A 26,467-nucleotide genomic window follows, 5' to 3' on the forward strand; every position below is an offset into this window, starting at 1 on the left:
TCCGAACCCGCGGATCAGGAAGTGGCGGGCGGAGCCCGTGGCCGAGTAGCCGCCTGAGGCGCCGCCGCCGCCGCCGCCAGTGCGGGAACCCCGACCTGGCGGGGTAGCGCTGGGCGTGCGTGCGTGCGAGCGGGGACGCTGACGACGAGCAGGAAGCGGCGGCCACGCAGGCGTGTGCGGCTGTCGAGGAGGAGGCTCCGGGAGGCGGCGGCCGGGCTCGTGGGGCGGCCCTCCTGGCTCAGGTAGGGGCCGCAGCAGCGGGGTGAGGGGCGGGGAGCCCCGGCCTGTTGTTCCTCCGGGCCGCCTCCGCCCGGGGGCGAGCGGGCCTCCCACCCCGCGGGAGGCTGGGACAGCCGTTACCGGCGCGAAACGCTGAAACCTGCTAACAGCTTCTCGGGAGCATCGTCTTTTAGGCCGGAGGTTCATTGAGCAAAGTTTTGGGTTAGAAAGAGGGGAAATTCACATCGGAGAGCTGATTGTGCCGCTTCCTGGCCCCCACTTGCATTAGCAGCTGCCGTAGGAACCAGGTGTGTGGAGTTTGGGGAAACGGTGCCCAGCTACCCAAAGGCTGGGATGTAGGTGCTTCTTTCTGGACTGTTGTTTTCAGCTGCCTTTTGGAGACCTACTTTGGAATGATTCCTAAGCTTTAGTTATAATGGTTGTTTCCTGCAAAACCTAAAGACATTTCCCGAAACAAATAGCTGCGCTAACCACTTTTCCGTCCACCTCTACGTTTCTGTCATTTAAGAGGTGAGCAAGTGTCTATTCTCAGCTCGCCGGCTATTCATAGCAGTGTTGGCACCTGCGAGGCGCAGGCGGGAAAGAAGCGAGAGAGGAAAGAGCAGAAAGGTTGAAAGAAGTCAAATGATAAAGTGGAAAGAATGTGGGCTTTGGAGCCAGAAGATTTTCTTTTAATTTTTGGCTTCTATTGGGGGAACACGTGGACTCTCTGAGTTATGGTTTGTTTTTTGTTAATGTCAGATGGGCAGGATGATGTGTCCTGTCTACAACACAGGTCAGTACATGTAAAACTCTACAGGTACTGCGTAGTCTTGTGAGGAAAAGTTAGGCGGAACATGTGATGGTGAAAGACCTTAAACCTGTTCTACGTGCCATTGAACTTGACCCATAACCACACAGGTCGCCTTTGCTTGGGAGGCCTTTACCAGTATTTCAGGTCTGGAGTGAGGGGCACCTGATTTAGGAGTCAGGATATTCGTGTCCTGGCTCAGGTACTTTCAGCTGTGTAACCTTAACGATGCCTCTTCACTTCAGATTTCACGTATTAAAATAGAAATAACGCGAAGTACCAGTTACCTCGTAGAGTTGTGAGGATCAAATGCTGTAAACATCAGGTTTTTGTAAACTGTAAGGCTTTTGTTTAAATCTGTGTTAAAATCATGGTTATAACAGTCGGGGTTACTTATCTGTCTTTACAAGGTGAAATAAACAGATAACAGATGTTTCCTGTTTTAGGCTTGTTGCCCTCCCCTTATCACTGGGGAATTCTTTCTTCTTCTGACACTTTTCCTCCCCAAGACTGCCTCCTGCCTCACCCCAGCGTAATCATTCGGTTACTCCTTTTCAGATCCAGCTCGAAATAATAGTACTGAAATAACATATATTTTATAGCTTTACTATTTAGAAAATCATTTTCACAAACATTTTCTCAGTTTATTCTTACAGTTGGGCTAGATGTAGACAGCATTGGTAGTACCCTTATTTTACTTATGATAAAATTGGATTTAGGGAGGTCTAGTGGATTGCCCAGGTCATGTTGCTATTTGGGATTAGAACTGAGGGAAGAAGGCAGGTCTTAGATTCGAGGTCTCGTGCCAGTGATTCTTTTTTCGTTCCTTAGCTGAAGTGTACTCTGATTATTTCTTATCAATGCTTTTATATATGTATATATTTTAAATTTTATTGAAGCATAGTTGGCTTACGATGTTGTGTTTAATTTATGCTGTCCGGCAGAGTGACTCAGTTATACATATATATTCTTCATATTCTTTTCCATTATGGTTTATCTTAGGATATTGAATATTGTTCCTTGTACTATACAGTGGGACCTTGTTTATGCGTCCTACATATAATAGTTTGCATCTGCTAACCCAAACTCCCAGTCCTTCCCCCTCCCCCCCACCCCCCTGCTTGGCAACCACAAGTCTGTTCTTTATATTTGTGAGTCTCTTTGTTTCGTAGATATGTTCATTTGTATCATATTTTAGATGCCACATACAAGTGATAGCATATGGTATTGGTGTTTCTCTTTCTGACTTCGCTTAGTATGATAATCTCTAGGTCCATCCGTGTTGCTGCATATGGCATTATTTCATTCTTTTTAATGGCGGAGTAATTATTCAATGCTTATATTTTTAACTTTTAGCATGCTAAGTCACGTTTTATTCATTGCTTTTTTAAAAATAAATTTATTTGATTTATTTATTTTTGGCTTAATTGGGTCTTTCGTTGCTGTGTGTGGGCTTTTCTCTAGTTGCAGTGAGGGGGCTACTCTTCGTTGTGGTTTGCGGGCTTCTCATTGCGGTGGCTTCTCTTGTTGTGGCTCACGGGCTGTAGGGGCGCGGGCTTCAGTAGTTGTGGCGCACAGGCTCAGTTGCTCCATGGCATGTGGGATCTTCCTGGACCAGGGATCGAACCTGTGTCCCCTGGATTGGCAGGTGGATTCTTCACCACTGTGCCACCACAGAAGTCCCTATTCATTGCTTTTTAACCGAGGTGCTCAGTGCTTTCATGTTCTCAAATGTAAGCTTATTGAAGGCAAGGATTTATCTTCCAGAACTTTTCATAGGTTGTAGTACAGTGCCTCACAAACAGAAGAAATTTTTTTTTAATATATTGGTTTTTTTTAATTAATTTTTAAAATTTTATTTATTTTTGGCTGCGTTGGGTCTTCGTTGCTGTCAGCGGGATTTCTCTAGTTGCCTTGAGTGGGGGCTACTCTTTGTTGCAGTGCGTGGGCTTCTCATTGCAGTGGCTTCTCTTGTTGTGGAGAATGGGCTCTAGGTGCGCGGGCTTCGGTAGTTGTGGTGCTCGGGCTTAGTTGCTCTGTGGCATGTGGGATCTTCCCGGACCAGGGCTTGAACTCGAGTCCCCTGCATTGGCAGGCGAATTCTTAACCACTGCGCCACCAGGGAAGCCCAAACAGAAGACATTTAATAAAGGATTGTAAAACCATTAACAATGAGGCTAGAGCAATTTAAAGATGTTCTTCTGTTCGTTATTCACTTAAATATTTATTGAGCTACCCCATGCTTGAAGGCTTTCAAAGTATAAGTCTTTTTCCTCTGGGACTTTGTTTCCTAACTTATGAACACTAGTCTTAGTAGTATAGAAATCATTTTTGTAGTCAGCTTGTGTACTTCTGAGACTCTCCATGGGGTTCTAGGGAGAGTTCAGACAAGAGAGGAATGTTATAAAATACTTGTTGAATGACCTGTGGCTTCCCTGGTTGTACTGAAGTTGCTTAGAATTGTAGAGTTTTTTTTTTTTTTTTTTCCGGTACGTGGGCCTCTCACCGCTGCAGCCTCTCTCGTTGCGGAGCACAGGCTCCGGACGCGCAGGCTCAGTGGCCATGGCTCACGGGCCCAGCCGCTCCGCGGCATGTGGGATCCTTCCGGATCGGGGCACGAACCCCTGTCCCCTGCATCGGCAGGCGGACTCTCAACCACCGCGCCACCAGGGAAGCCCAGAATTGTAGAGTTTTAAAACTGGGAAAAAACCCAAAGAAGTCTAGTCCCACCTCCTTCCAAATCAGGAATTTCTGTAGATATTTCTGACATATTAATCCAGCCTCTTCACTACTTATGAGAGTCCACCAGTTTTAAAATATACCTTTTAATTTACAAGCAATTCTGATGGTTCTCATTTTTTTGCAATGAGCCTAAATTTGTCTCCTAATTTCCACCCAGTAGTCCTGCTGTTGTTCCTAAAGCAGCATTGTCCAATAGGAATACAGTGTGAGCTGCAAGTGTGAGCCACACATGTAATTTAAAATTTTCTAGTAGCCATAATTTAAAAAAGAAAAAATAAGGGAAATTAATTTTAATATTTTACTTAACCCAGTATATCCAAACTATTATCACATTAGCGTAATCAGTCTAAAATATTTCAGTAATTTAAAAAGTTCTTTTCGTTGTATTGAGTCTTTTAAATGTGGGTGTATTTTACACTTAGAGTACATCTCAACTCTAGTCCCATTTCAGGCGCTCAGTCAGCACTTCTGCCAGTGGCTGTTTGTTATATTGGACAGTGTAGTTCTAGAGCTTTAGAGAATAATCCTATTTTTCTTTACTAGTGCCTAGCACAGTGCTTGGCATATAACAGGCACTAACTAAGAATTTTTTGAGTGAATGAGTAAGTGAATAAATACAAGTGCTAGAGAACCAGTAATAAAAGGTAATTCTGTTTGGGAAATAACTCTTGTTGAGACCTGTGGATTTGGCACATAGATTTGAGTGGCTGGAATCTGTATTAAAGAAACTTATTTTTATCTTTGCAGCATTATGGATCCAAGTCTCTTGAGAGAACGGGAGCTGTTCAAAAAACGAGCTCTTTCCACTCCTGTAGTAGAAAAACGTTCTGTATCTTCTGAATCATCTTCATCATCATCAAAGAAGAAGAAAGCAAAGCTAGAACATGGAGGATCATCAGGCTCTAAACAAAATTCTGGTTAGTAGAATTGTCTTTTTTTTTTTTTTTTTTTTTTTTTGCAGTATGCGGGCCTCTCACTGTTGTGGCCTCTCCCGTTGCGGAGCACAGGCTCCGGACGCCCAGGCTCAGCAGCCATGGCTTACGGGCCCAGCCGCTCCACAGCATGTGGGATCTTCCCGGACCGGGGCACGAACCCGTGTCCCCTGCATGGGCAGGTGGACTCTCAATCACTGTGCCACCAGGGAAGCCTGACTTTTTAGGACTGTTCAGCTTTTATTTTTCGGGAAACCATTTAGTTCATTTTTCAGTTCATCATTCATATTGTTTGTTAGGTACTTTGTTAAGTGTAAGGGATGGGATGATGAGAATTTTTTGCTCTTAAGATGTTAATAGTTGTTTTGTAGTTAGAATTTAGGTTATTATCTTTAAGAAGATAAAACACTTCACTGAGGTTTAATCTATATACTGTACCGTTCACTCGTTTTAAGGGTATAATTCAAAGATTTTTAGTAAGTTTACAGAGTTGTGCAACAACTATTACTACAATTGAATTTTTGTTCCCACCTCAGCCCCTGATAATTAGTAATCTACTTCTTTCTCTATATATTTGCCTTTTCTGGACATTTCATATAAATGGAATTGTACAATATGTGTTCTTCAGTATGTGGCTTTTTTTACCTGGCATCTGTTGAGATGATAATGTTGTTCTTCTTTGTTAATATGGTTTATTACATTAACGGATTTTCAGATGTTAAACCAACCTTGCATTCTTGGAATAAATCCTACTTGGTCATGGTGTGTAATCCTTTGTTGTGGGATTCAGTTTGCTGACATTTTGTCCAAGATTTATCCATGTTGTAGTATGTATCAATATTTCATTCCATTTTATTGCTGAAGAGTATTCCATTGTATGATATATACCACAGTTTGTTTATCTGTTCACCAGTTAATGGACATTTGGATTATTTCCACTTTTTGGCTATTATGAATAGTGCTGCTGGGAACATTCACATACAAGTCTTTGTATGGATGTGTATTTTTTTCCTCTTGGATAGAATTCCACTTAAGAGTGGAATTTCTTGGTCATGTGGTAAATTTATGTTTAATTTTTTAAGAAACTACCAAAATGGCTCTACCATTTTACATTTTCACCATCAATGCATGTGGGTTCCATTTTTTTTTTTCTTATTCTTGCCAACACTTGTTATTCCTTGTCATTTTGATTGTAGCCATTCTGGTGGGTGTGAGGTGGTATCATTGTGGTTTTAATGTGCAATACCCTAATGACTAATTATGTTGAACATCATTTCATGTGTTATTGATCATGTGTCTTTTGGTGAAATGTCTATTCAGAATTTTTTGCCCATTTGAAAAAATTGGGTTGTCTTCTTCCTAATGATTTGTAAGAGTTCTTTATATATTCTGCGTACAGTTTCTTGATCCAATATCACAAGTGTTCTTGGTGTCATATTTAAGAAATCTTTGCCTAACCCAAGGTCATAAAAAATTCCTCCTGTGTTTTCTTCTAAGAGTTTTATAGTTTTAGCTCTTAGATTTAGGTCTGTGATATGTTTGAGTTGATTTTTTTATGTATGGATTAACATAGGGTGTAAATTCATCTTTTTGTGTGTGGTTATTCAGTTATCCCTGCACCATTTCTTGAAAAAACTTTCTTTTCCCCATTGACTTGCATTGGCATCATTGTTGAATATCAGTTGACTACAGATGAGAGTTTTTTCTGGAATCTAAATTAGGTTCTGTTGACTCATGTCTGTCCTTATGCTAGTACGATATTCTCTTGATTGCTGTAGCATTCTAGTGACATTTTGAAATTGGGAAGTGTGGAAGTAAGTCCTTCAGTTTTGTTCTTTTTTGCAAAGTTGTTTTGGTTTTTCCTGGAGCCTTTGCATTTCCATATAAATTTTAGGATCAGCTTGTCAGGTCTCATCTGTAAAAGAGCCAGCTGTGATTTTGATAGGGATTGCATTGAGAATTGCTATCTTAACAATATTAAGTTTTTCAGTCAATTAACATGGCTCTCTTTCCGTTTTTTTAGGTTTCTAATTTCTTTCAACAATGTTATGTAGTTTTTAATGTATGTCTTGCTTTGTTAAATTCTAAATATTTTATTCTTTTTGATATTGTGAATGAAATTGTTTTCTTAATTTGATATTTGGTTTGTTAATTGCTAGTATATGGAAACACAGTAGATTTTTGTACACTGATCTCAAACTCTGCAACCTTGCTGAACTCATTATTTCTAGTTTTTTGTGTGGATTTTTTAGGATTATCTGTATGTAAGATTTTGTCATCTGCGAATAAGAACAGTTTTACTTCACCTTGCCAATATGAATGCCTTTTCTTTCTTTTTCTTGACTGTTAATATTGGCTAGTAATAGAAGTAGTGAGTGTGAATATCTTTTGTTCCTATCTTAGGGGGAAAGCATTCAGTCTTTCACTATTATGTATGTTAGCTGCAGGGTTTTTGTAGGTGCCCTTTATCAGGAGTTCCCCTCTATTTTTAGTTTGTTGAGAGCTTTTAATATAAATGGGTAGTGGATGTTGTTAAATGCTTTTTCTGCATCTATTGAGGTAATCATGTTTGTTCTTATTTTTTATTAATATGGTATATTACATTAATCTGTTTTCAGATGTTAAACCAACCTTATATTCTTGGAATAAATCCTACTTGGTCATGGTGTGTAATCCTTTTTATTTGTTGTGGGGTTCACTTTGCTGAATAATCTACTTCTGTAATATTTTGTACAGAGTTTTTGGTGATATTTTGTACAGGATTTTTGTATCTGTACTCGTGAGGAATATGGTCTGTAGTTTTCTTCTCTTGTGCTTATTGGGGTATTTCTGGCCGCAAACGATTTGCGAAGTATTTCCTTTTCCTCTGTTTTCTGGAAAAGTTTGTGAAGGTTTGATATAAATTTCTCCTTAAATATTTGATAGAATTCACTAGGGAAGCCATTTGGGCCTGAGCTTTCCTTTGTGGGATGCTCTTGGTTGAAATTTCTTCTTATAGATCTATTCAGATTTTCTATTTCTTCTTGAGTTAATTTGGTAGTTTGTCTTTTTAGGGGTTTGTCCATGTCATCATCTACATTGTCCAAAGTTTTTTAGAGTATTCGCTTTTGATTTCTATAAGGTCAATAGTGATATCCCTCCCTTCTTTCATTTCTGATTTTAGGAATTTTTTGTTCTATTTGCTTTTGTTTTGTTTAGTCCAGTTTAAAGGTTTGTCAATTTTGTTGATCTTTTAAAAAAACAACTCTTTGTTTCACTGATTTATCTGTTTTTCTGGTTTTTAAAAATTTCATTTATTTCCACTTCAGCATTTATTATTTCCTTCCTTCTGCTTATTTTGGGTTTAGTTTACTCTTAGGCTATTATCTTTTAGACAGCTAGGTCAGTGCAACTTAACTCACAACAGAAATTATTTACCTCCTTCAAAGTGTAGCAGTGTAATCTTTATTGATGTCATCTTGTTAGATGTTCTTCAAGCTGTTGTACTGATGTTAAAGCAGAGCCAGTCTTTTTACCAAAGGAGGTTTATGATTCTTGTTAGCACGTGCATTAGGTTTGATTATCTCTCATTACAATGAAATTTACATGAATTCATAATAAAATTTTACAAATTGTTTTAAACATTAACAGAGACCTGCCTTAGACCTGGTCTCTTTGATCTGCTTAAGAATATCTTTGCTCCAAAATCTCAGTGGCTTAAAACAACAAAGGTTTGTTTCTCTTTCATAACACATGTTTATCATGTGTTGGCAGGGGTCTTAGCTCATTACAGTCACTCAAGGACCCAAGCTGATAGAGTGGCTGATATTTCAAATGTTGTTGGTTTTGTTTCAATGCCCGAGGGAAAGAGAGCTCTGGAAGATCTTGCCTGGCAGTTAAATGCTGTGGTCTGGAGGTGATACACATCAACTCCTCTCACAGCTCATTAGCCAGAGCTAGTCACAGGGCTCTACCCAGCCAGTTCCATGTGCTCAGAAAGAGGGGAGCTGGAAATACTGGGTGTAAACACTAAAGACTACCATACCACCCTAGCTCGGGGCACTACCATTGGATTGCCCAGTCAGCTGCTTGTCAGGTGTCCTGGTTTAGCTTCCCTACTGGCCATTCTCTGTACAAGTCAGTGATTTTTCTAATCATGAATCTGATGATGTCATTCTCTGTTTAAGGCTGATCATTGCTTTTCAGACAAAGCCCACCTTTTCCTGCAGCCTACATGCTGTACTTGATCTTGTCCCCTTACCTATTGTGCCCCTATCTCATTTTTCTCCTTGTACTCTGTCCTAATGATACTGGCTTGTTGCTACTCTAACATGCTTCACTCTCTTGCCTCCTGGCCTTTGCTCATATTATTTCGTCTTCCTGGAACGTTCTTTCTTACCTCCTTCCCTCTTTCCTTTGGTTAACTCCTATTCCTCTTCTAGGTTTCAGCTTTAAAGTCATTCCCACTTTCCAATTTGTGTTTATTGCTTGGCCTTTGAATTCCCAGAGCACTCCCTGTTTCTGACAAAGCTATTGTGTGCCACTGTAATTGCATGATTACTTGTTTGCCATTGTAACCTAATCCCTCACACATGGAAGCACTCAGTACATATTTGTTAAATGGCTAAATAGATTACAGGGTAGGGTAGGGAAAAGGTAGTGTAGGTTATCAAAAAATCTAGTTATCAAAGGACCTGTATGCTTCCCATCTATGGCAAGGACCCCAAAGTTTTCCATTTATGAAAATGTGGTTTTAACAAGTGCTCAGAGTAGCTCTTGGTTACCAGAATATTTTGTATACCTAAGTTCCACAAGTCCTTTGAAAGTTGGTTATGTTATTTTTTTCTAATGTTAAAAAATATATAAAAACATTGTGTGGAAAAGTGATTTCAGGCTGGCATGTAGGGCTCTTTAAGTTGAAAATGACAGATACTTATTTTTCACTTCCCATATCAAGTATTTTCTGTTTTGCCATAATTTTCAGTTGCTTCTTAATGTTGATGAGACACATTTAGTTAAGTGCCGTTACTTCCAATTATTTTGTTATTTTGAGTAATGCTATTGTAAACATCTTTGTATCTTCAGTTTTTTCTTTTGAAGTAATTTCTCAGAATAAATTTCCAGGAGTGACATTTCTGGTCTAAGGGCAGTTATAGTGTAGTGGTTAAAAGCATATTTTGGTTTGCTCATGGGTAGCAGCAAAATAGTGTCAGGGTTATAAAATATAATACTGTACAGCCTTTGGCATTCCAAGAAATAAGATTGCCATATTTCTTAACAGGTGTTAAGTGGTCCTAGCTTTTGACTTGCTCTTGACTTTTTTGGCAGTCTTTTTTTTTTTGGCCACACTGCGCGGCTTTCGGGATCTTAATTCCCGGACCAGGGATTGAACCCAGGTCCCGGCAGTGAAATCATCCAGTCCTGACTACTGAACTGTCAGGGAGTTACCTGGCAGTCTTTTTGCATTGGGTATCTTAGTCCTTGGGAGTGTGAATGCGAGAGACATAATGAAAGAACAAGCTCAAGAAATGCAATTTAGGGGGGTATGCTAGAAAGTTTTAGTTTGAAAACAGCTCATCTTAGACCATGTATTTCTTACTAAACAGTAAGTCAATTTTATGAAAAGTTTATGCAAGTGTCCTTGTGACCTTGCTGAGTATTTTGAGTCTTTTTTTTCCACACTAATCCTACATAAAACTTAAATCTTTAAAAATATTTTAGTTGTCTTCAATAAACTAGAAAGTATTGCTTCTTAGTAAGTAGGGACTTACGTATAAGTGGGAATATTTTACTATGGATTTAGATAAGTATTTTAAGTAGCATTTTAATTACCAAAATATATGAAGGATAGTACTCTGTTTTTTAGTTCACATGGTTTGTTTAGGTATGTTATTTTGGGATCATTAGCCTTTCTTTTGGTTTCCAGTTTACTTTTTAATGCCTAGTATTGAGCTCTAGGAATCTTTTAACTAGTTTTTGAAGTGTTATTTTAAATAGATTGGTAAATTATTCACATTTGTGAAAGTTTTACAGTATATTTAATGAAATCGATACACACACAGAAAGTGCATATTTAACTTGTTTTTCCCTTCTAGTAGAAATCTTTTAATTATTCGTAGTCGGTTTTGTAATAACGGTTGACCTCAGAAATTTTTCTTTTTTTCTCAGTAATTGACGGCTGTTTTCAGAGCTTTTGTTCATCTTATGTAGAGTACTAGACCACTTCAGTTTCACGTTTTCTGATGTTGTCCATCATACTTCTAAGAGGGTTCGGTTCATTTTTCAAGTCTTTCACAGTTTTGTTTTTTACACAGCAACAGCAGTCAAGCGCTTCATAAAGGAAAGCCAGCACCACTAAAGATACCACTGTAAATATAAATAAAAGCAGAATGACAAAGCAGGCAGTGTTCCAGTTATCATGGAAAGGGTAAATTTTTTGAACTTGAAAACCAAAGTACTGATAAACAGATGTAGTTGTTTCATTCCAGAGGCTTGAGCTCTGGGAGGCCATTCTTAGAGATTCCACTTCTTATATAGCTCGTTTGAATCTGTAGAAAGGTAGAAAATGAATATATGTAACCAAACTCTACAGATTGGTCAATTCAAATGTCAATTTCTAAGATTTGTTAGTAAATTTATATAGGCTGCATGAGTATTCCTTATTTTCTGTCAGAATTAATGTCTGAATGGTATTCTTGAAATTTTTTCGATATTTATGCAGTGTACTCTGTAAACGATACTATGTAGTTTTTAATTTATTTTATTTTTTTATTTTTATTTTTTTTGCGGTACGTGGGCCTCTCACTGTTGTGGCCTCTCCCGTTGCAGAGCACAGGCTCTGGACGCGCAGGCTCAGTGGCCATGGCTCATGGGCGCAGCCGCTCTGCGACATGTGGGATCTTCCCGGACCAAGGCACGAACCCGTGTCCCCTGCATCGGCAGGCGGACTCTCAACCACTGCGACACCAGGGAAGCCCCCATACTATGTATTTTTTAATGTATATCATTTGTTAGACAAATATTTATGATCAAGCTTCATATACAGAAATTAACTGCTAATGGAGGGAGAAAAAAGGCAGCTGAATTGGTTTAAAATTTGATTAAAGCACCGGTCAGAGAGCTGTTATCTACAAAAAAAAATCTTAGCATTTTAAAGTTGTGTTCTTCAAACTGTCTGCAGAAGAGCTTTTCCCATTACCCTTGTGGATCCTTCTCACCTTCTTGGTTCAGTGTATTTCTGTCTATTTCCACTCCTTTAAACTTCCAGGACAGGTGATCTGAATCAGGAAATAATGGCTGAGTGAAAAATAGTAGAGAAAGAAAAGCCAAATAATGACAGTTTTCAGAATAAGGATAAAACAGTTTTAGATTAAAGTTGCCTATGAAGAGACCTTAATCTTAGGATTTTTTTTGGTTATGTATATGATAGTCTTAAATGTTTCATAATACCTAAATGACCAATGGACAGGAATATTAAAAAAAAACAGGCAAATGCAGCATCCCAAAGGTATGTATTATTAAATTATTATTCCATCTCACAGAATTAACCAGTGAGTTAAAGTGTCACTGTTCTTGCATTAAGCTTTGCTCTTGTTGACCTGATACTTGTTGGACCTTAAGTGGGACTGTAAAGATTGAAGATCTGATAGTATTAAAAATAATAAATGATTTTATTATCTTAATCATTCAAAAATATGTTTTTAAGGGGACTTCCCTGGTGGCCCAGTGGTAAAGAATCCACCTTCCAATGCAGGGGACCGCGGGTTCAGTCTCTGGTTGGGGAACTAAGATTCCCACATGCTGCAAGGCTACTGAGCCTGCGTGCCTCAACTAGAGAGCCCACGTGCCACAAACTGCAGAGCCCACGTGCTCTGGAGCCTGCATGCCCAACTAGAGAGAGAAAGCCTGAACACCACAACTAGAGAGAAGCCCACATGCCGCAATGAAGATCCCGCGTGCTGCATCTAAGACCTGACCCAGTCAAAAATAAATAAACAAAAACCCCCAAAATAGCTCAAGTTTTTTGAAAAAATTATAAAATATCTCTATATACTAAGAAACTTTTTGAAATGAGAGGAAAGAACCCCATAGTTCCACTTCCCTAATTCAGTGACTGTTGTCAGTTTGTGTGCTTGCTTTTATGAAAGAAATGTTTTGTGTGATTTTTTTGCTACATAGTTGTAAATAGACTTTCATTCTTGTAAACAAATGTTTATTGATTACCTACTGAGTAACAAATCCTTTTTTAAAAAATATTTATTTATTTGTTTGGCTGCGCTGGGTCTCAGTTGTAGCATGTGGGATTTTTGTTGGGTACACGGGATCTTTAGTTGTGGCATGCAGGATCTTTAATTGCGGCATGCAGGATCTTTAGTTGCGGCACACGGGATCTTTTAGTTGCAGCATGTGGGCTCTTAGTTGCGGCATGTGGGATCTAGTTCCCTGACCAGGGATTGAACCCAGGCCCCCTGTGTTGGGAGCATGGAGTCTTAACTGCTGGACCACCAGGGAAGTCCCAACAAATACTTTTCTAAGTGCTGGAGATAACTTGTGTGTGAGAGTATGTTCCATTTATAGAAAATTTCAAGGTACTACAGAAGTATGAGTATAATAAACACCCATGTGCTTATAACACAGCTTCATTGATCAATTCTTGGCCAGTCTATATCTCTGCTCACTTCCATTCCATGGATTATTTTGAGGCAAATCCCAGACATCATGTCACTTCATCTAGGAAAATTTCAGTATATATCTCTTGAAAGGTGAGGACTCTGTCTTTAAATATAACCACTATATCATTTTCACACCAAAAAAGATTAAAAACTGACTTAAAACCCCCAAACATAACAATATAATTCCTAAGATTTCTGTTTTCTTTATAAATATAATTTTAAAACTTTGGGGTTAATAAACTAATATTTTCTAAGGTTTTTTTTTCGTTTTTCTTTAAATTTGATTTGCGTGGTGGATCATCTCACTTCTTTGGATGGACTTGGTCTCTTCCTTTTTTCCTTCATATATTTTGAAGGTTAAATTGATGATCTGAGGCCAAAAGTAAAGGCTTAATAAATTCATTTTTTCTTGTTGGATTTAAGAATCCATTTATGGTGCTTGGTCACCTTTCACCTTGAAATGAGGGACAAGAGATTAATGGACAGTAATTGAATTAATTGCTTCTTTTCTGGGACATACAAAAATGCATTGTCTGGAACACAGGTATTTGAGTAACTTCCCGTTACATTACAATATTTCAAACTATGTCAAGAGACCCAGCCTTTCAAAGTTACTCTTTTTTTTTTTTTTTTTTGCGGTACGTGAGCCTCTCACTGCTGTGGCTTCTCCCATTGCGGAGCACAGGCTCCGGACACTCAGGCTCAGCGGCCATGGCTCACGGGTCCAGCCGCTCCGCGGCATGTGGGATCCTCCCGGACCGGGGCACGAACCCATGTCCCCTGCATCGGCAGGCCGACTCTCAACCACTGTGCCACCAGGGAAGCCCTCAAAGTTACTCTTTTATCTTTTGAATTTTTCTCTTCCAAGCACACCCTTATAGAAAGCAGGCTGCTGCGTTGTACAGCTCTGGGGAGCACCAGTCATGTTTTGTTGTGGGGTGGGTGCCATTCAGGTAGAATACAGTGTAAATTGGGGTTGTGCAGTGTGGAGTCCTGATAGGCTACCCCTCCACCTCTGCGTTGTTGCTGCCTCTGAACTTAACCACCTTTTACACAAATAGTCAAGTAACCTATAGAAACTAACTCAAACGGAGACAAAAGTTAAGTCCTTTTTGATCCAGCCTTGCTGATAGTGTCATGAATGCATGTGCACAGACACACAAATGCCTGAAAAATGTTCAGCTTTGGAACTCCCTTAGGATTTTTAGCACTGCTAAAATGCAGATATTCCTGGGAGGGGTAACAAACATTGTTACAATTATTTTTACTTCAGTGTGAATGAGTTTCAGATGCTTTTTTTTTTTTTTTAAAAGAGAGCTAATAGAGGAGAGGGAGAGGAAGAAGATTAGGACCTTGGTGAAATGGGGGATTGTGCGACTTATGTGGGTAGGTAAAGAACAGGAAGAATTGCTTGAGGGTCTGTCTAATAATTTTTACCTTGGCCAACCTAGCCCTCTTCAGCACTGATTAAAGTATTCCTTAGACTTTCTGTTAAGGCCTTTCAGGTTGATTCCTTTTTAAAATTTGGGAATTTCTTTTGAAGATTTCTCTGGCATTGGAACTGACTGCAGGGGAAACAATGGTAGGGGAGGGAGGAGAGAGTAGAGTGAGGTAATTTCTACATTATGCCTCTGTAATTAATCTACCCTGTTAATTAACATTAATTTAAACTGCTATTTCATTATTGATATCAAAAATATCATTATAGCAATTTAAAATAAAAATTAAAAGCATCACCTATGGGCTTCCCTGGTGGTACAGTGGTTAAGAATCCGCCTGCCAACGCAGGTGACACGAGTTTGAGCCCTGGTCCGGGAAGATCCCACATGCCGCGGAGCAACTAAGCCCGTGCGCCACAACTACTGAGCCTGCGCTCTGGAGCCCGCATGCCACAACTACTGAAGCCCGTGTGCCTAGAGCCCATGCTCCACAACAAGAGAAGCCACCGCAGTGAGAAGCCCGCGCACTGCAACAAAGAGTAGCCCCCGCTCGCCGCAACTAGAGAAAGCCCGCAGCAACGAAGACCCAGCACAGCGAAAAGTAATAAATAATTAACTTAAAAAAATAGCATCACCTATAATCTTATCTCTGTAACATATCAAACTTGTAATTTTTTTCTTTTATCCTAGACATTGGCTGTATAAATCTATAACTCATACCTGGTTGAAATTATACTGAATTTATTACTTTGTATTTTAATTTATTATGAGCAGGCCTTTTTATTTTTATTTATTTTAATATTTATTTCATTTATTGTTATTTTTATTTTTGGCTGTGTCCTGTCTTTGTTGTGGCGCGTGGGCTTCTCTCTAGTTGTGGTGTTCGGGTTTTCTCTTGTTGAAATGTGCGGGCTCAGTAGTTGTGGCATGCGGGATTAGTTGCCCCGCGGCATGTGGGATCTTAGTTCCCCGACCAGGGATCAAACCCACATCCCCTGCATTGGAAGGCAGATTCTTTACCACTGGACCACCAGGGAAGTCCCATGAGTAGGCCTTTTTAAATTTATGGTGACTTCTTAAGACTGGGGAGAAATTGTAAAGACTAATAATGTAGGTTACTGTTTCAAAATGAAATTTTAGAATGATTAGAAAGTTTGCTTAAGGAACTTTATATTCTATTTATTTTTGAGGTACAAGTGAACTGCTTAAAAAATTTTCAGGTCCCCTTGCTCCTAAAAAATAGAGCGGGAGGGAGGGAGGGGGAGAGATGGGAAGGGAGAGATAAGGGGAGGCAAGAAGCGGGGCAGGCAGACAGACACACAACTAAATTCACTTACTTTGAAGTTAACTTGTACCCATCAATGAACTGTTCTTCTGGTTAAATTAATGTAGTATACTCACACAGTCGGATGTTAAGCATGAATGAGGTGACTATAGTGACATGGAAAGATTTCTAGGATATGTTTTTAAGTAAACAAAGTGCAGGAGGAAAAAGGGAAATAATATATATTTTTAGTTGCTTGTATCTGCACAAAAATCTTGGGGATATATAGAAATTAATAACAATGATTATTTGTGGGGTTGGTTGGAGAGTAGAGTCGGGAGACCGGGATGTGTGTGAGACTTGTCAAGATGTACCTTGTTATATTCCTTTGGTTTTTGAACCATTTGAGTGTATTATTTATTCAAACCCAGAAGTATTCCTTGCCTTTGGTTTTTAATAATCCATTGTGTTTGGATTACTTCTAAAAAATTAGGATTAGTAAATTGTGACTTTGGTAAGACTGTGTACTTTATCCACACACAAATATGCTTATGATAATTATACTTGTGATAGTGACTGGATAGCAGTATGTGCCATTGCCAAGGGTACTTGTAAGTTTTGTTAGGAGCATCTAAGCAGTTTTCAGAAAGAGTATATATACATGTCAGGTTTATGTTGTGAATGATGACAGTGTGCCATTTGTGAGTGTGTTGATAACTGATGAGCATCTCAAAACATTCACTTTTTGTTAGCTTCTGGGCATATCTGGAAAAAGTAAACCCTGTAATATAGATTCATTTTCTACCTTAAATTTAATGTGGTTTATTCTTTCAGAGTACGGTAGGCTCTAATAATTTTGTGTGTTAAGTTTAGGATAAAATCTAAATCTTGCTTTGATGAATTAGACATAATTAGATACATAGAAAGACATTTATCATTAGGATTTTCTTGTATTTTGAGACTATTTTTGAAATTAAAATGTAAATTTATGTGAAGCAAATGCTGTAACATGCCTTACGAAAAGTGAGCGCAAACAGTAAAAAGTAGGAACAGTCTCTTATATATATAATTTTTAGTTTATTATTATTTTCCAATATATTCCCATCATCTATTTTTCCTCCCATTTTAAAAGGCCCTAGTGAAATATTTACAAGGATAGGACTTGGAACTGTTCTGGAACCTTGAATTGCCAGATCAGAATAAAATTATGCTTTTGCTCTATTTGTGGAAAAAGGCCTTGAATTGAATTCTCTAGTGCATTTAAGCATATCACTTTGAAATATGATCTGTTAATCGTAATAGCCTTTATATATAGAACAACGCACCCAACGCTGGAACTCTCTGGCTTAGGCCATGTCTTTAGTTAGTTTGGCTAAACAGCAATGAGCCTCCATCTGTACTAACTATAGATATATTGCCAGTAAAATGTAGGCTGATTATAATGTTTAAAAAATGTGGGTGGCAGGAGTTTTTGTCTACAATTTACCTGAAATTTGAGTTACGAGTTAACAGTTTTATTTGACAAAGTTATTTTTATTTGATCTGAGACTTTTTTTTTGAGCTCCCGTACTTCATATAGCAAACAGGAATGTTTTCTAGGCAGTTAACCACATTGTACTGAACCTGGAGAGATCTAATATCTTCTTACAGCAACCTTTGGGCTTTGTAAGGGATACTTTGCTCATGCTAGCAGAACACTGGTTAAGAAACAGAAGGAATAAAATTTATGAAAAAAAAAACTTTTAAAATTTAAAATAGATTTACCAGCAAAGAAAAGGACAGAATTTGGATCTTAGGTCAGTATATATAGGTAATATCCTGGACCTCTAGCATTTACTAAATAATTATTTTTTCATGCTTTAATATTGTAGAATTAGAAATTCGGTCAGCAGTTGAATAATAATTTTTAGTAGGCATGAATGATTGCTTTTAGCTATGAAAGTAATCATATTACCTTGAAAGGTACCCTCCTTCCTCCCATAACCAATTCTTCTTAGAGCATATTTTTATTTTAAAATTTAGTTTATCAAAACGACTTACTGTGTATTTTAAGTTTGGTTTAAGAATAACTTTAATATTATATACAAATACTGTGATAAATGTATATTTTTGTGGCATATGAAAAATGAAACACTGCTTAAGAAGGTTTTTATTTAATAGCATGATTTGTATGTTATAGTGATAGAGACTTTAAAATTTGACTGTAGGGAATTATTTTAATGAAAATGTATGAAAGTCTGAAGCTCTATAAATGGTCTCTTTGGTTACAGTATAATGCAGCCTACGTAATGGTACCTTTATGGTCTTTTTATTTTTATATAAAAATCACAGTGTGATAATTTATTGGCATTCTCTGCATCTACACTCAAAGTCAAATAAAATTTTCAATTATTTTCTCATATTCCTTAAAATACAGCAAACTTTCTTATAAATGCTTTAAATTTGCACATATAATCAGAAAGCTTTAGTCCTGGATTTGCTTTTAGTCTAGATTTTTCTTTAAGAAAAATCCTTTGTTAAGACAAACCAAACCGCTGAAATGAAATAGCTCAGAGAAAATGAAATTTGCAAGCAACCTTTTAACATCACATGCATATGGCTTACTCTGAGGTCTGGATATAGATTAGGTTCATAGAAAATGTAATGATTTTCTGTTAAGGCACAGATGGTAAGGGTGCTTATCAAATAGCAAAGATAGTCTTCATATTTTCATAATAAAATCCTGCCAAACAATGACATGAATACATTTCTTGAGGTCTTTAGTAGGAACAAAGCTTTCTGCTTCGTTTTTATGGTAAAATATTTATATTGTATCATAAGGACATGTATTATTAAATGAAAAGATCGTATAACCTACCTCTTGTCTGAAAGGCTGCAGTTGAAGCGATGGTATCCGTCTGTTTGTAATGCAGTCTAGTGCACAGCCAAGATGGAGCTGTGCTTCTATTGGTTGAACCACAATGGAGCTGACAGTTTCCTCTACGTGCATTTGCATTAAGTCCTGCCACCCTAGGAGTAAATCATTCATAAACTTGAATAGAGCCGTCTGGGTTCTCAACTGTCACCCCTTATTTTGGCCTTATTTTTTTGTCTTTCAGCTAAATTTCTGCACAGGAATTTGTGAGTTAGTAACAAATTGATGATTCCATAGTGCTTAGCTGTAGAATTTCAGATCCTTCAGTGATTATTTCAGTGCTAGGGCTAGAAGATAATGTCAAGAGAGGCAGTAACCTGGGAAACAAACAGTTCAGGTTTACCAGCGTGGTGTTTCCTCCATGAAGTGTAAGATCTCATAAATGATATTTGCTTTCTCTCTTTCTAATACTTGTTATTTACGTAAAGCTTGCTCTCTGAAAGTGATTATTTCTATGTGGTGGTTTGATTTAGATGAAATTCTGAGGAAGAAGAAAGGAAATAAGGTTTTTATTTCTATTATTTGGGAGAAGGGTAAGTTTTGGTAGGTACACCACCTGTGTTAAGAAAAAAGCAGTCTGTGAAAGTTAAATTGCAAAAGAATCCTCAGTTGGATGTGTAGAGATAGAATGATTTTCTTACAGTGTATTAGAGTTGTGGTCTAAGCTTAACAGTCAAGGGTTTTTTTTTTTTTGTGGTACGCGGGCCTCTCACTGTTGTGTGTGGCCTCTCCCGTTGCGTGGCCATGGCTCACGGGCCTAGCTGCTCCACGGCATGTGGGATCTTCCCGGACCGGGGCACGAACCCGTGTCCCCTGCATCGGCAGGCGGACTCTCAACCACTGCGCCACCAGGGAAGCCCAACAAAGTTATTTTTAAAGGAAAATTGCATATGAGGTCTCAAAAAATCATTCAATAAAGCCTTTTCACTAACTAATCTCAAAGGAATATTATGTTGCCTTCTAGAAGCTGTTCCCGTGGATCTCTGACAGTTGTTAATTTGACTTGTGGTTATTCTAATGCATTCTTTTGTTTAAATTATTATTACCAACCTGGTGCCAGAAATGGACTCTCCCCCCTTTTATTTAACCTCTTCCTTTGTGGATCAGCCACATGGGAACTTTATAATATCTGATCTGATGCCTGACTAATAGAATGTGTACTTACGAAATGTCTTCCTGGTATTTACAGTGACTTTTTTTTACTCTTCCTGCCTATGGCTAATAGAATGCATTTGTGATGCAATGGTAGCATTAGGATTTCTGCCTGTAAATATGCAACAGAATGGTATATGTTCTGAACCAAATGATCTTCTATGTAGATTGCTCCTTGTTTCATGCTACATCCTTTTTAAGTATCCACGTTTATGCAGTGGCAGTGCTTATGTGTTTTTTTTAACGTCTTTATTGGAGTATAATTGCTGTACAGTGGTGTGTTAGTTTCTGCTTTATAACAAAGTGAATCAGCTATACATATACATATGTCCCCATATCTCCTCCCTCTTGTGTCTCCCTCCCACCCTCCCTATCCCACCCCTCTAGGTGATCACAAAGCACTGAGCTGATCTCCCTGTGCTTTGCGGCTGCTTCCCACTAGCTATCTGTTTTACATTTGGTAGTATATATATATGTCCATGCCACTCTCTCACTTTGTCCCAGCTTACCCTTCCCCCTCCCCATGTCCTCAAGTCCATTCTCTACATCTGCATCTTTATTCCTGTCCTGCCCCTAGGTTCTTCAGAACCTTTTTTTTTTTAGATTCCGTATATATGTGTTAGCATATGGTATTTGTTTTTCTGACTGACTTTACTGTGTATGACAGACTCTAGGTCCATTCACCTCACTACACTCAATTTTGTTTCTTTTTATGGCTGAGTAATATTCCATTGTATATATGTGCCACATCTTCTTTATCCATTCATCTGTCGATGGACACTTAGGTAAAAATATGGAATGATTCACGAATTTGCGTGTCATCCTTGCGCAGGGGCCATGCTAATCTTCTCTGTATTGTTCCAATTTTAGTATATGTGCTGCTGAAGCGAGCACATTGCTTATTTTTTTTATTCCTAATATATCTTTAAAATTTACCTTAAAATAGTTATTGTATCATACTTTTTATTAATTCCCATTAATCAATACCCATTTATTTTTTTTAAGTTGATAAGCAGAAATTGATGTCATTGGTGATAAATTGAACTTTTTATCCCTTAGAAGTAATCCACTCACTTCTCATGGTTTTTAAGGTTGTTAGAAAAGCACTATGGATCAGATTGAGATTTGTGTTGTCCTCCTGTTTAATAAACCTTGCTTCTAATTATGGTGGAAATCTAATCAGACTTAAGGAAAGGGTGAGATAAAGGTACTTATAAAAGAAATGTATTTTAATGCCTTTGAATTATTTATACTTTGCTTCCATCCTTGGTGAGAAAATAGTTATTATGCATGCAGATTTTGAATTTGTCACCAAAATTTTATAGGGTAGAATTTACTAGATAGGAAGACTCCAAAACAAATATTTTACCAGAGTTAAAATCATCTTAGTTGCTTAAAAGTCAGTAATCACATCTAATATGAAAATGTTATAATTGCTTTTTGAACCTCATTTTCAGATCATAACAATGGATCATTTAACTTGAAAGCTCTATCAGGAAGCTCTGGATATAAGTTTGGTGTTCTTGCTAAGATTGTGAATTACATGAAGGTAAGTACTTTTCTCAGCTAACAGAAATTCTGTTGACTTTTGGTGGAAGTAGGGGATTGGTATTTTCAGAAGTAAATTTGTATATACATGTCAAAATTTATCAAATTGTATGTTTCAATATTTGTTGTTTATGTTATGCCCATTATACCTCAAAACTGTAAAAAAAAAAAAAAAAAAATTTACTGCCTGAAGCCTTTTACATTATATCAAGTTAGCATTGCAGTGAGTCATCTAAGTGTATTTGATTTACATTCCATTAGTTCAAGTACACAATTTAAGCCCACCATTTCATTTAATAAAATTGTGCTCATGCAGTAGATACAGTCACCTCTTAATTAGTCAATAGCTGCTGACCAAACCAGTGAGAAAATGTGAACGATTTACAGGATATTACTTCCATTGATGTGAGAAGTAAAAAGCTACATAGTTCAGGCAGATGGTGGCTTTTCTACATCTTGAAGGAGAAAATTTGAGAATTACTGAGTGTCTCGGAAAAACTTTGACTCACAAAAGAATTGGAGTTTAATGTTTGATGAGAGATTTAGTATTTCTTGAAGTAAATTTTGAAGTTTTGATGGTATGACATTTTGACTTTACTAAGGATTCTGAACCCTAACTTAATTTATGAAAGTGAAATTTCATTTATAGCTAAAATGGCTAAGTGATTTCAGATTTACCCCCCTTGTCTGCCAAACTCTTATTCCCATTTAGTTACTAGTTGTATCTCTTGGAAAAAAGTCAAAGAAAGTACTGTATTTGTTATTATTTCAAATTTCAGCTATTCCTTAGTATATAAATCAAATTTTATGTGAAGTCTTTTCTTTTGTAATTTAAGAGACCTGGTGTCTGTCTAGCTATATCTGAAATCTGTGGTTTGTATTTGATTTCGGGTAGAAATGTGTTAGTTTACAATTTCCCATTATCAAATAATATACTCTGACACTTAGGCATTTACCTTTCATTCCATCCATCCATTCCCCCACATGGTAAGCAATACTAAAACCTACTATCTGCAGTTACGGCACGAATGGTATGAATACTCAGACGAAATGTATGCCCTCGAGGCTGTCAGTCTTTTGAGGGAGACTGACATTTAATGTCATGTTTTTGCTACTCTGCTAAAAACAGTTTTCATTTATCTAGAGACCCTTACTGCTTTGTTAATCTATGACAACGATCTTCAAATTTTTACTCATATGTTCCCTGAAACAATTTTGAAAAACTTTGTGTCCCTTTGCACATATTTAAATTGATAAGTGTAATTTTTCCGCAAAAGGTTTTTTTTAAATTGAAGTATAGTTGATTTACAATGTGTTAGTTTCAGGTGTATAGCAAAGTGTTTCAGGTATACATATATGTATATTCTTTTTCAGATTCTTTTCCATTATAGGTTATTACAAGATATTGAATATAGTTTCCTGTGCTATACAGTAGATCCTTGCTTATCTATTTTATATATAGTAGTGTGTAGCTGTTGATCCCAAACTCCTCACACCCCTCCCTTCCCCCTTTGGTAACCATAAGTTTGTTTTCTATGTCTGTGAGTCTATTTACGTTATAACAAAAGTCTAAATAGTGACACAGGATGCAATTTCTGGCATATTGTAATATTTCAGTAAAATACAGCACTCTTAAATTTATCTAAGGGAATCTAAATGCCATTTTTTAAAAATACGAAAACAAACTTTAGTGGTTGGAAATTTTAATTATTTTCCTTTCAACTTGTATGTCAGTTCGTTACTCCCACTGAATTTTATCCTAATGTTATGTATTTTAGTGTTTGGAAATCTTCTATTGATCATCTGTCAAACTCCTTTGTCACAATAATATGTATATGAATTTAAATTAGGGATGTTTTCCCTGTAACCATAAGGCTGTAAATATTTTCTGGTTTGAGCCATCATTGTAATTACTGTTACCACATAGTTGATTAGAATAACATAAATATATTAAAATTTTGATTAAAATTCACTTTGTATGTAATAATTATGCAACAGAAATCCATTTTTAATGAAATAAATGGAGCTGTCTTATCTCTCCAGTGGTTCTTGTGTCTGGAGATAATATATTATTTACTGATAGAATGAAACAGAATTTGGCACCAATTTCCTGTCTTATTTTGAGATCTTGTAGGTTTAAGTGCTGAGAAATAAATGTTCATATAAATAAGTTCATTCTAATTTTGTGATAGCAAAACCTTCCAATTATCAGTTGACACTTCTGTTAGGTCCTTCTTCAGTTTTGTTGAAAGCAAAAGAATGGGAATCACCTAGCTTGCCAGAGGATTTGTTACCTGGTCCTAAACCATCTACTTAGTTTCTAGGAAATGTATCAAAAAGGTTTTACCAAGACTCAGTAAATGTCTAATTATATCAGCTTCCTCTTCTTCCCCATATCGGTACTTTGGTTAATCTGATATATTCAGAAGCAATTGACAAAATATAAATACTAGTTTCAACACACCTTTCCAGTGCAATTTTTTTTGATGAAATACTTTTATCTTAGGTGTATAAATATATTTTTGCCAGAACTGTCAGGTTGAAGGTTTAGCATACTCAGCTTATGGAAATTATTTTCTGGTTAACAAAGCTAGTCTCCATTGTCAGACCAACCAGATATACCAAACTTATTTTTTATCATATTTTAAGTAATATAAAAGTCACTGAGAAATATAGTATGGAATGAATACTAACAGATACTACTAAGGTAGTTGAGATTAAAATTATAAGGATCAAAAAGAATGAATTTTTCCATTTTTATATAATGTAAAAAATAAATACACAGTCTACCATCATGTAACATTGCATCATTATAAATAATCAAATGTTTATTAAGCAAGGATGTGTTAAACAGTGTGTTATTCCTTTTCTAAATGTGTGTGCTTGTATCTTCCATCTCTGATATTCAGCTTTTAGATATAAATAAAAGGGAATGATTCAAAAATAACTGTAAATTTTATCTTGGGGTGATTAATGAAGGAGAAGTATACCTATTGCTAAAAATGAATTGGTTTTACAGCTAGCTATGACTTATTTTTTTAATAGGAGGTAGAAATATTAAATATTTAAAGCATAATGAGAATTGACTAATTAGAATGAAAATTTCATGATATGATTTGATAAAGTAGGTTTTAACTACCACATTGAATAATGCAAACTCAATGTAAGTTCCTGTGTGGTTTTTGTCCATGGATTTTAGGTAGCATGCTTTGAACATTTTGGTAGTCCAAGAAAGTATTTGTTATATTTGAAAGAATCAGCCTCCTTTATTGATACTGCTTCAGTTCTTTAAATGTGCGTTTTCTTCAGGCTAATAAATATTCAAGGAATGGATTTTGAGAATTGCTGAAGAGAATTACTTATATGAAAATACCTGAAAAAACCTGTATTTATCATTAGATACTTCTTACCATGTTCCCTTTATTTGGAGATTCTCCCCTAAGAGTGATGCATTCTTGGACAGTATGGCATGGAGGTAGGGTGTGTGGGGATGGAAGAGACAGAATTGTTTACAGGGAACAGCTCTCAATTGCCCACAAACTGTAATTCATCAGAATTTAGAATGTCATAGCAAGGGCAAAATATCCTATTTTTAACTCCTAGAAAAATATTTAGGACTGGAAGAGACAAGAAGCCCCGTCTATAGTGGATAGTTTGATACCTCAATTTATCATTTATGAAGGCTTCCCCAAAACAATATTCTTTTGACTTGCCCTTTTGGTTGAGTCCCTGGAGTTTAATATACCTCCAGGTATTGCAGTCTAAATTCTGGGTGGAGGTGAGAGTTATCCCTTTTTTTTTTTTTTTTTTTTTTGTAAAAAGGGGGCAGGCCTGTTTTGAAAGGGAAAGAGTACATTCGGAAGATGATCTGTAAACTGATTGTTTGAAAGTCTTCAGCTGCTCCTTGTGTACCCTTTTTGAAGAGCTGATAAAACCAAGAACTCAGAAAGAAAGGAAAAAGGCAACACAAAATACTCCTCATAGTTTATTCATTTACTGATGGAAGAGCTCTTTAATTGCTCGATGAGAATTATGTAGAAATTACATGGAGAAGGTTCAAGAGATACCGTTAGGTCCATATGAGACACTGCTCTAGTTCTAAGATGACAAATCAGTTGTGCACTTTGTTTTTGATGGAATGATTTTTCTCTTGATCTCACTGTTATCCCTTTATGTGGTTGTATCTCAGTTATGTAAAAAATCATGTTGAAAAATTTGGTTAGTTTGGTTTAGCCTAGCTCATTGGTTCTCAATGTGTCATTCTCCAACCAATGGCATCAGCATCTCCTGGGAATTTGTAAGAAGTGCAAATTCTTGGGCCCCTTCCTAGATCTACTGATCTGAAACTCTGGAAGTGCAGCTCAGCAGTCTGTGTTTTCATAAGCCCTTCCTTCAGGTGATTCTGACGTACACCACTGTGCCACTTACATATGTTTTTTCTTTCTTTTTTTTTTTTTTTTAATTAATTTATTTTTGGCTGTGTTGGGTCTTCGTTTCCGTGCGAGGGCCTTCTCCAGCTGCGGCGAGCGGGGGCCACTCTTTATCGCTGTGCGCGGGCCTCTCACTGTCGCGGCCTCTCCCATTGCGGAGCACAGGCTCCAGATGCGCAGGCTCAGTAGTTGTGGCTCACGGGCCCAGCCTCTCCGCAGCATGTGGGATCTTCCCAGACCAGGGTTCGAACCCGTGTCTCCTGCATTGGCAGGCAGACTCCCAACCACTGCGCCACCAGGGAAGGCCCTACATATGTTTTTTAACTTAATAGTTTGTCCTGGTACATCTTTCCAAATTAGCACAT

At 37.4% G+C, this 26,467-nt stretch overlaps 2 protein-coding genes and 1 non-coding gene across 5 annotated transcripts in view; 1 reads left to right on the top strand and 2 right to left on the bottom strand.

Moving 5' to 3' along the window:
* Positions 1–26,467, top strand: part of GTF2E2 (general transcription factor IIE subunit 2) — a 74,633-nt gene continuing 48,166 nt past the window's right edge. The window contains exons 1-3 of one of the 2 annotated variants that reach the window (XM_060001120.1): positions 1–242; positions 4,520–4,689; positions 21,582–21,673. In XM_060001120.1, coding sequence (XP_059857103.1) covers positions 4,524–4,689; positions 21,582–21,673 — 258 coding nt within the window. In that variant the 5' untranslated portion in view covers positions 1–242; positions 4,520–4,523. The remainder of the gene's footprint in view (positions 243–4,519; positions 4,690–21,581; positions 21,674–26,467) is intronic. The other variant, XM_060001119.1, reaches the window with a different exon arrangement.
* SMIM18 (small integral membrane protein 18) lies at positions 10,180–18,998 on the bottom strand. Of its 2 annotated transcripts, none has more exons than XM_060001137.1 (3): positions 18,916–18,998; positions 11,901–11,979; positions 10,180–11,231 (listed from the first exon to the last, which is right to left on the bottom strand). In XM_060001137.1, the coding sequence occupies exon 3, from the start codon at positions 11,192–11,194 to the stop codon at positions 10,898–10,900; it is 297 nt and encodes a 98-aa protein (XP_059857120.1). In that variant the 5' UTR covers positions 11,195–11,231; positions 11,901–11,979; positions 18,916–18,998; the 3' UTR covers positions 10,180–10,897. The 2 variants fall into 2 exon arrangements, with proteins under 2 accessions (XP_059857120.1, XP_059857121.1); XM_060001138.1 differs by having other exon boundaries at positions 11,901–11,960; positions 18,916–18,961.
* LOC132417791 (U6 spliceosomal RNA) lies at positions 20,912–21,018 on the bottom strand. The gene has a single exon (XR_009517939.1). It is a non-coding gene; the product is annotated as a U6 spliceosomal RNA (small nuclear RNA).

The sequence above is a fragment of the Delphinus delphis genome, chromosome 21 (genome assembly GCF_949987515.2).
Source record: "Delphinus delphis chromosome 21, mDelDel1.2, whole genome shotgun sequence".
NCBI lineage: Eukaryota > Metazoa > Chordata > Mammalia > Artiodactyla > Delphinidae > Delphinus > Delphinus delphis.